Below are 11,452 nucleotides of genomic sequence, written 5' to 3'. Positions count from 1 at the left end.
ATTTTTGTTGTTGATTTGTTTTTCAAATTTGTGGGTACTTATATTTGTGTTAATGTGCATGTGATTTTGTATTGGATTTTGGATTTGTGTAGGTTAGTAGTGTGGTGTGTCTTCCATATTTATTACAATTATTTGTAGTTGTTTTTGGTTTTGTGTACCCTTTTTTACTGGATAGTCTGTATAATGTAATATCAGAACACATTGCATATTCTGCGGCGACAACACCTGTGCCATGTGATTTGCTTTGTTAACAACCAGTTCTCCATGTCCATGAACCCCTTATTATTTGCCTATATGACTAAATTACAGTGCATCTGGAAAGTATTCACAACGCTTCACTTTTTCCACATTTTGTTATGTTACAGCCTTATTCCAAAATGGAATAATTTCATTTTTATCATTTTTAACAGACAGACGCACGCTTGGCGCTGCTGCTTTGAGGATGCACGTACAGTGCACACATTTCACAAACAGAAAAAAAATAATATTTTTTGGAGTGCACTTTGGGGGTTACAGCACCCTTTAATGGACGAGCCAGCCGGCCCTTTACTTATGACACAGGCGCATGCTTGGCGCTACTTTGTTGATGCACGTGCGGCTACTGCGCACACAATTCACAACCACAGGAAAAAAATTTTTTTGGAGTGCACTTTGGGGGTTACAGCACCCTTTAACGGATGAGCTAGCAGGCCCTTTACTTATGACACAGACACACGCTTGGCACTACTTTGTTGATGCACGTGCGGCTACTGCGCACACAATTCACAAACACAAAAAAATATATTGTTTTTTGCACTTGGGGGGAGCACCCCTGGTGGACAGAGCACCCCCTGGACAACACTACAGCACCCCTTTAGGACTGGGACACTGCACAACACAGCCCAGCCAGCCCCTATAGATTTTGGAGTGGACACAGCCCCTATGGACAACTGACTGCACAACATAGCCCAGCCAGCCCCTATGGACAAAAAACTGCACAACACAGCCCAGCCAGCCCCTATTTACTTTGGAGGAGTGGACACAGCCCTTATGGACAACAGCAGCACAGCACAACACAGCCAGCCCCTATGGACTTTGGAGGAGTGGACACAGCCCCCATGGACAACAGCAGCACAGCACAGCCCAACACTACACTACACAGCCCAGCCAGCCCTAACTCCCACCCTCCCTCTTCTCTGTCCAACAGCCGAGTGAGAAAATGGCGCCGACGCAGGTACCTTTTATAGAATCCAAAACCCGCGAGATCCGACATCGTGATGATGACGTTTTGCCTCGCTTCCAGATCCGAGTCAGGCAGGAAAAGTCGAGCCTGACTCGGATACGCCTCGGATCGGGGGGGTTCGGATTTCAGAAATCTGAACCCGCTCACCCCTAATTGTGTTTTACTTCTCTTTAGGACTTTCATCCTGCAGGACAGCACCACGCAGGGTGTCCATGTTGTCACCACAGCAATTGCTGGGGACACCAAGGGAGGACCTTCATCGCCTCATCTTGAAGGTGATTTACAATCCTATAATGGTCGCTCAACATACACATTACACAACCACTTACACACAGGACTATATTTACTAAAGTGAGAGTGGAGATGTTGGCCATAGCAAACAATCAGATTATATTTAACATTCAACAAGCACCTTCTAGAAGATACCGATAGAATCTGATTGGTTGCCATGGGCAACATCTCTTACTTTAGTACATTTTCAGCAGAATGTTAGTAGTGTAGGGTGTCATTTACTGTAAATACTCTTTTTATAAAGTGTACTCTTTTCCATGAACAATCATGTTAGCTATTAGATCAGACAAGGGCCACACAGCAATCCCCCAGCCAAGAAATGATAAAATAAAACCAGGTGGAATGTATGGGCAGTTTGGCACACCTCACCAATAACATACACAGGTGTGGCACACGGCAAAACAAACTTCACAACCAGATTGTTAATACAAAGGAGTGTATGCGCAGTGATATGAACCGGTGTCATGGTCAGTACCTGCGTATCATGGAGGCCAATTTGGCAAAACAGCAAAGTATGCTTAGAATAATGGAGTCAGGCCCAAGCCACTAGGGAATTAAACGCAAGTATAATTAATTTGGAACAAAATATTGTCACGTCCCATAATGCTGGCACAAGCAGCAGCTCTGGGGTCCCAACCCCAATTTCAACCCCTATACCCTCATCCCGAAGGCAGTCTGAAAGTACCTTAATAGCCACAGGCCAGAACAGCTCCAGGGGGGGAGGGGGGGGGGGAGTGTAATTGGGCCAAAAATTGCCCTAATGTTTCAGATAAAAATTCTAATATATTACTACAGTGTGGAAGCAATATATTTTTTCTATTTATTTTTGAATGGCCATAAGTATGGCAGTTTGTAGTTATGTTGGTAAAATGACCTATTTTTTTTGGTTGATATAACACTTTCCTGCCTCAAAAATAAAGGAAATTAAAATTTTTTAACACATTTATTACCAGTCTGCTAAATTCACAAACATCTTTTTAACATTAATAACCACAAAAATGATTTAAGGTTGTACTTTATGTCCTGCTTAAAATAAGAACATACACTGTCATGCCACCTACATCAGTGTTGGCTTTTTGGTGTTCACAAGTTAATTTAGAAGTGGGTATGTTGGCCATAGCAAAAAATCGGGCTGAATGTAACATTTATCTCACAAATTATTACATATTTCTTACAAATGTGTTTGGTTGCTATGGGCAACATCTCCACTTTGATAAAAATCTAAAAAGGTAATAATAAATATAGGCCTTAGGGTGAAAAAAAAGTGAGTTAAAATGTAGAAGATAGAAAAATACACATTGCTATATATTAAGTATTAGCTAAATGTGCTTGGTATGGTCAACATGTTCACGCTGAAAAATATGAGCTTTAAAGTGTATGCACAACATTAGTCTAAGAATAGTGTCACATTTTACATACACTTAACTAGAGATGAGCGGGTTCGGATCTAAGAGATCCGAACCCAGCCGAATTTGGGGGATCCGGGGCGATCTCCCTGCCTGTCCCGGATCCCTGACTCGAGGCAAAACCTCGCGACCTCACTGTCGAGTCGCGAGGTTTTGTTTTCAGCGGGCTTAACGCTGATTGGCAGAGAGAGCCGTCTGTCACAGCTCTCAGCCAATCAGCGTTAAGCCCTGTTGAAAACAGCACAAAGGAAGAAAAGAAGATGGCGCCCATCATCCCCCGCCGCCTGACACCGCCGGCACCCCCCGCTGCCGACATCACTGGCAGTATCCCCCGCTGCCGACACCACCACTGCCGACACTCCTGCACTGCTGGCCCCACATACTGAGGACACCGTCAGCGAACCCCCACACTGCCGACACTGCCGACACTCCCACACTGAGGACAACACCAGCACCCCTGCACTGCAGACACAGTCAGCAAACCTGCAACGACGACACCGCTGGCACCCCGCACTGCCGACACAGCCAGCAAACCTGCACTAAAGACACCACTGGCACCCCTGCACTGCCGACATCACCGGTACCCTTCACTGAGGACACTGCCAGCACTGCAGCACTGCCATTCCATGTACTGAGGACACCATCAGCAACCCCTCTCTGCCTACACTGCTGTCACAGTAAGTGTACTATTGGTGTATCCAACCCACACTGTATAACCCACTGTATCCGTGTTGGAAAGTAGAAGCTGAACTGCCACATGTTAGTGCCGCCCGCAGTGTCACTTAGCATAGTAAGCCAGTTAGCTGGATGCAACCTTTTGACCTTAACTAGATGAAGCAAATAATATTGTGAGGTGGTCAAAATTGATTGGAAATTACTGGAAATAAAGGTTATTGAGGTTACTTATACTGTAGAAACAAAAACAGGCCCATTTTATGTGATTTTAGCTGTTTTTATGTTTTTTTTAAGAAAAAAATCCAGATCCAAAACCAAAACACGAAAACAAAACACCAAGGAAAAAAATCAAAACCAGATTCAGATCCAAAACCAGGGGAGATCCAGATCCAAAATGAAAACCAAAACACGAAGGTCGGCGCACATCTCTACACATAACACATATTTTTGATGAAAGTTAGTTGCACATGTCAAGTGTTAAGATAACTTGTTTGTGAGAATATGACGACTATAGTACTGTACAGATTTGTTCACATACATCTATCGTCCATGCACTACACATAGCGCGGGAGCTCTGTGTGTCTCTGTAGCGCTGAGCATTTTTTTGGGTATACGTTTAGGAAGCCGGCGGCCGCAATACCGACCGCCGGCTTCCCGACTCCTCAATCCCAGCTAGGGTTACATGACAGGCGTCTAAAATCTAGATGCCTGTCATTTTCCGATTGGCGGGAGACCGGCACCCGGCATCCCGATCGAAGGGATGCCGGGCGCCGCGAGCGGACAGCCACGCGGAGGGGGGAGGGTTAGATTTAGGGCTCCCGGGGGGGACTTAGGGTTAGGCACCCCCCGGGAGGGTTAGGGTTAGGCTAGGGGGAGGGAGGGTTAGGCACCCCCGGGGGGAAGTTAGGGTTAGGCACCCCCCGGGGGACTTAGGTTTAGGCAGCGGGGAAGTGGGTAGGGTTAGGTTTAGGAATTTAGAGGGGGGATTAGGCACCCCTAAGGGTTAGGGTTAGGGGGTAGAATTAGGTTAGTTAGTAATTACCTGGGGACGATCAGGATTTCCAGCGCTGTCGGGCAGCCGCTGCCGGAATCTCTTCCTCTGTCTGCCTGACGCTGCCGGGATTCGAACTGCCGGCCATGCGGCCGCCGGGATTACATACCGAATGCATTTTTTTGTGCTACCTTTTACCTTTAAAAGTGTCTTATTTGCACCGCTTCTGCTGATTAAAATGATATGCAGCATGCCAATATTCTGTGGGCAACTGCGGGTGTATCTGCATGTGAAATGCTACGTTACAGTGTCACAGCATCTGACACTGTATCGTAGCATTGTGCCTGCAGATACACTGTGACACTGTGAAACTTTTTTCGTAGCATTTTACATGCAGATACACCCACAGTTGCTCAGAGAACATAGGCATGCTGCATATCATTTTAATCAGCAGAAGCTTCTTGTGCTACCTATTTGCATTGCTGTGCAAATAAGACGCCTTTGAAGGTAAATAGTAGCACGAAAAGCCGCTCATAGCTATAGAACCATGGCATGGGGCAACTAGAAGGGCTTTTTAATGCGCAAGGAGGCTAGATGTATGAGGACACAGCTGTACAAGTATATTATCTGGACATTGGAAAAAGGGAGTAATGGTTGAACTGCTCCTGTGAAACAAGGCCTGTGCAAGTGCGCAGCCTCCGTGGTACCTGCACAACCTGCTGACCATGCTCAGTTTCATGACCCTGGTTTGTTCCCACCTGGGCCCGTATTCAATTAACCGTGAAAAGCCGAGATCCACGAAAAGGTATCGCCGATCTCTGCTTTTCGCATGTCGGAAACTTGTTTCTGTATTCAATTCCAAATACTTTTCGCGGATGTGGAAAGTCATTGCAAAGTAATAGGTGAAAAAGATTCGTCTCTGTATAGCAGAAGAAAAGAAGTGCATTTTTTTATTTTGGGGTGCCAGAACTCTTAGGACAGACCCCCAAAGGATAACTGTGTCATAAAATCCCTAAAAAAAATGAGAAACCCCTAAAAAGTACTTTCTTTTTAGGGGCGAAAAAATACAAAGTGGAGGTACAAGCATAAAAGTAGCAAAATAGGCTTCTCGGGGGTCTGCAAGGATGGGTCAGGTGATTTTTGGGATTGCAGGTGCATGCAGCAGGTGCATTTTTAAAAATTTTTTTTAAACGTCACTTTAGAGACTTTAAAATATGCTAGCACCCATTTTCATGTACCCCAAATTTGACAGGACCACTTATTTTCTCGAAAAAATACTGCTTAATGCCATTCTTCACCACTTGTACAAATACGCTAATAGAAAGCAATTAACACTTAAGTACCCAAAATACCTTTATTAGGGCTATTAGTACTCATCTATAGTGATCCCCATGTTAGTGCATCTTTTTAAGGTTTTTCTGCCTGTTTCACATTCGCCGGGTCCCGTTTTCACGAGGTTTGGAATTGAATATGGCGAATAGCGGGGGCGCGCACGATAATTTTTTGCGTCCAAAACACGTGATGTCGGCGAAAAGTGCGGCAGGCGAAACTTTCCCACAGGTGCAAAACCAATTGAATACGGACCCTAGTGGCAGAGCCTCAGGTATCTCACAGCCTCACATATTTCCATCCAGCACAGAAAGCTCAGCCGTGCTTTATTTATTTTTGTAACAGGAGAGAAGTGTATGCATGTGCTTATTCCACTATAATTAGGCAAAAAAAATGAGTTGTCAGTGATGGTTAAGTATGTTCATATGTCAAACTTGAATTGAAAAAGGTGTTCTATTTGAGATTTCTGTTTGTGTTCGTTTTTGCGCCTTTTGTGGCCGATTTGCACTGTTTATCGACCGCAATGACAAATACGAATCCTTAGTAAATTTCCAGGTCCTACTGATGGCTATGGCAATAGGCTGGCGTGTTGAATCGATGGTCTGTTTGTTTGAAAACATGTTTTCGTCCGAGTTTCAGGTGTTCTTGACCGATTTTTCCGTTTCGAATAAACTCGGACGATTTTAGCGCTTAGTAAGACTATGAATATGGTTTTAACAGCCGATTTTTCTGCGTTCGATGTCATTCGATCTTAGTAAATTTAACCCTGTGAATGTCTTGTTGTGACTACACATGGAATGTAGTGCTATGCAGTTGTACACACAGTTTAACAAAGCATACAGGAAATCTCCAGTGCATACAGCAAGTAGGTGGTAGTGTGTATTTATACATACATACATATAGAATAAGGTGACACAAGGTGACAGGTAAGGAGTCAGGTGTGCTGTGTGCTATGCTGATATATTAGATCTCTGTAACTCCGGCTGCAGGAACTGGGAGAGTGTGGGGTGGAGGTGTGTCATGTACCTGTTACACTATCCTCCGTTCCCTCCTCCCTCACCGCCCCCTCCTCTGTCTCTCTTACGTCTTCCAGGTGACCACTACAGGAAACACACCTGTTACCTGTTACCTGTGAGATGTCTGTGGCTCTCTAATCCTCGCTCTGATGTTACAGCTGTACAGAGCCCCCCAGGATATGGGCAGCTATGTCAGTCTGGTCTGCACCCTCCTCCTCCTGCTTCTTTATGGTAAGTACCTGTCACCTTAATTCTGTATAATACATCACTGGACACAGTGCAGCGAAGGCAGCAGGTACAGGACAGCATCATCCCATGATAATTACATCTTTCATTAGTATCTAGTTAGTGCCAAAGACTCTTATTTTCACAAACTGGTAAATATATAACAATGCAGTCATTTGCAAATGTTTCACGTATTATAATATTGCACTGAATCGCCTCCCTCCGATGTTGTTTCTAGTATAGTATGTACAGTAACTATCCTGCCCTGGGATGGTTAGAGGAAGTAAATGTAACATTCAGAATAGCCTGTCCAATGCAGGAATGTAGAGCGTTCCTTTTCTTCTTTATACTAATCATTTGCAGAGTAAGGGCTCAATTCAGTTACAGTAGATGTGAGTTTAAGAATGTGGGTTTGTTTAATGAAACTCGCATACATCACACGAATGATCACACTCGAGAACTGCAACCCATCCTGGACCTAAAAAAACTGACAACTGAGATATCAGGACCATATAGAAGGTTGTTAGTGGCCATAAGGAAAGTACTGGAGGTTCTTAAAGGTGTCAAATGGCTGATACTTACACTTTTTGTTAGTGGTGAAACTATTATAGCAAGATGGTGTTTTTTATGCATGTAAGGTAAATTTTCAATGTTTTTATACAAGTTTTGTAAAAAGTTGGAATAAACACTTTTACCTGCAAGTTGAAAAACCCTCTCCCATTAATATTACACTTCCACATACCTGTCCCCTATAATTTACACCTCCACATACCTGTCCTACATCATTCACACCTCCACATACCTGTCCTACATCATTTACACCTCCACATACCTGTCTCACATCATTTACCCCTCCACATACCTATCCTACATCATTTATACCTCCACATACCTATCCCGCATCATTTACACCTCCACATACCTATCCTACATCATTTACACCTCCACATACCTGTCACACATCATTTACCCCTCATCATACCTGTCCTACATCATTTACACCTTCACATACCGGTCCCACATAATTTACACCTCCACATACCTGTCCCAGATCATTTAAACATGGGACATCAATTACCTGTCCCAGATCACTTACACCTCCACATACCTGTCCAACATCATTTACACCTCCACATACCTGTCCAACATCATTTACACCTCCACATACCTGTCCAACATCATTTACACCTCCACATACCTGCCCGACGTCATTTACACCTCCACATACCTGTTCCAGTTCATTTACACCTGGGACATAATTTACCTGTCCCAGATCATTTACACCTCCACATACCTGTCCCACATCATTTACCCCTCCTCCTACTTGTTTCACGTCATTTACACCTCAACCTACCTGTCCCACATCATTTACATCCCCATCTAGCTATGCCACATCATTTACACCTCCACATACCTGTCCAACATAATTTTCACCTCCACATACCTGTCCTCATCATTTACACCTCCACATACCTATCCTACATCATTTATACCTCCACATACCTATCCCGCATCATTTACACCTCCACATAACTGTCTCACATCATTTACACCTCCACATACTGTACCTGGCCCACATCCTTTACACCTCCACATACCTGTCCCACATCATTTACACCTCCACATAGCTGTCCTACATCATCTACACCTCCACATAACTGTCTCACATCATTTACACCTCCACATACTGTACCTGGCCCACATCCTTTACACCTCCACATACCTGTCCCCATCAATTACACCACCACATACCTGTCCCACATCATCTACACCCCCGCATACCTGTCCCACATCATTTACACCTCCACATACTGTACCTGTCCCACATCATTTATACCTCCACATACAGTACCTGTCCCTCATCATCTACACCCCCGCATACCTGTCCCACATCATTTACACCTCCACATACTGTACCTGTCCCACATCATCAACACCCCCGTATACCTGTCCCACATCATTTATACCTCCACATACAGTACCTGTCCCTCATCATTTACACCTCCACATACCTGTCCCACATCATTTACACCTCCACAAACCTGTCCCACATCATTTACACCTCAACATACAGTACCTGTCCCACATCATTTACACCTTCACATAACTGTCCCAAATCATACACCTCTACATACCTGTCCTACATAATATACACCTCCAAATACCTGTCCCACATCATTGACACCTCCACATACCTGTCCCACATCATTCACACCTCCATATACCTGTCCCTCATCATGTAAACCTCTACATACCTGTCCCACATCATTACATCTCTACATACCTGTTCCACATCATTTACACCTCCACATACATGTCCCACATCATTGACACCTCCACATACCTGTCCCACATCATTTACACCTCCACATACCTGTCCCTCATCATGTAAACCTCTACATACCTGTCCCACATCATTACATCTCTACATACCTGTTCCACATCATTTACACCTCCACATACCTGTCCCACATCATTTACACCTCCACATACCTGTCCCAGATTATTTACACCTGGGATATCAATTACCTGTCCCAGATCATTTATACCTCCACATACCTGTCCCACATCATTTACACCTCCACATACCTGTCCCTCATCATGTAAACCTCTACATACCTGTCCCACATCATTACATCTCTACATACCTGTTCCACATCATTTACACCTCCACATACCTGTCCCACATCATTTACACCTCCACATACCTGTCCCAGATAATTTACACCTGGGACATCAATTACCTGTCCCAGATCATTTATACCTCCACATACCTGCCCAACATCATTTACACCTCCACATACCTGTCCAACATCATTTACACCTCCACATACCTGTCCCAGATTATTTACACCTGGGACATCAATTACCTGTCCCAGATCATTTATACCTCCACATACCTGTCCAACATCATTTACACCTCCACATACCTGTCCAATATCATTTGCACCTCCACATACCTGCCCCACGTCATTTACACCTCCACATACCTGTCCCAGATCATTTACACCTCCACATACCTGTCCATCATTTACACCTCCACATACCTGTCCCAGATCACTTATACCTCCACATACCTGTCCCACATAATTTAGCCTTCCTCCTACTTGTTCCACGTCATTTACATCTCCACCTACCTGTCCCACATCATTTACACCTCCACATACCTGTCCCACATCATTACATCTCCACATACCTATCCTACATCATTTACACCTCCACATACCTATCCTACATCATTTACACCTCCACATACCAGTCCTACATAATTTACACCTCTACATACCTGTCCCACATCATTACATCTCCACATACCTATCCTACATCATTTACACTTCCACATACCTATCCCAAATCATACACCTCTACATACCTATCCTACATCATTTACACCTCCACATACCTGTCCTCATCATTACCCCTCCACATACCTGTCCAACATAATTTACACCTCCACATACCTGTCCCACATCATTACATCTCCACATACCTGTCCCACATTATTTACACCTCCACATACCTGTCCCACATTATTTACACCTCCACATACCTGTCCCACATCATTTACACCTCCACATACCTGTCCTCATCATTACCCCTCCACATACCTGTCCTACATAATTTACACCTCCACATACCTGTCCCACATCATTACATCTCCACATACCTGTCCCACTTTATTTACACCTCCACATACCTGTCCCACATCATTTACACCTCCACATACCTGTCCTACATCATCTACACCCCCGCATACCTGTCCCCATCAATTACACCTCCACATACCTGTCCCACATCATCTACACCCCCGCATACCTGTCCAACATCATTTACACCTCCACATACTGTACCTGTCCCACATCATCAACACCCCCGTATACCTGTCCCACATCATTTATACCTCCACATACAGTACCTGTCCCTCATCATTTACACCTCCACATACCTGTCCTACATCATTTACCCCTCCACATACCTTTCCCACATCATCTACACCCACGCATACTTGTCCCACATCATTTATACCTCCACATACAGTACCTGTCCCACATCGTTTACACCTTCACATACCTGTCCCACATCATTTACACCTCCACAAACCTGTCCCACATCATTTACACCTCAACAAACAGTACCTGTCCCACATCATTTACACCTTCACATACCTGTCCCAAATCATACACCTCTACATACCTGTCCTACATAATTTACACCTCCAAATACCTGTCCCACATCATTGACACCTCCACATACCTGTCCTACATAATTTACACCTCCAAATACCTGTCCCACATCA

At 44.3% G+C, this 11,452-nt stretch overlaps 1 protein-coding gene across 1 annotated transcript in view; it reads left to right on the top strand.

The window, feature by feature from the left end:
* The first annotated feature begins 7,023 nt into the window (after positions 1 to 7,023).
* The window catches only part of LOC148509054 (cell adhesion molecule CEACAM2-like), a 40,279-nt gene continuing 35,850 nt past the window's right edge, over positions 7,024 to 11,452 (top strand). Inside the window, exon 1 of the mRNA XM_088443666.1 lies at positions 7,024 to 7,161. Within this exon, the coding sequence (XP_088299792.1) occupies positions 7,080 to 7,161 (82 nt within the window). The 5' untranslated portion in view covers positions 7,024 to 7,079. The remainder of the gene's footprint in view (positions 7,162 to 11,452) is intronic.

This window comes from Taudactylus pleione, unplaced genomic scaffold, assembly GCF_031769625.1.
Source record: "Taudactylus pleione unplaced genomic scaffold, aTauple2 ptg000332l, whole genome shotgun sequence".
Classification (NCBI taxonomy): domain Eukaryota; kingdom Metazoa; phylum Chordata; class Amphibia; order Anura; family Myobatrachidae; genus Taudactylus; species Taudactylus pleione.
The sequence above is the reverse complement of the archived record's forward strand: the minus strand, read 5'-3'. Positions and strand labels throughout refer to the sequence as shown.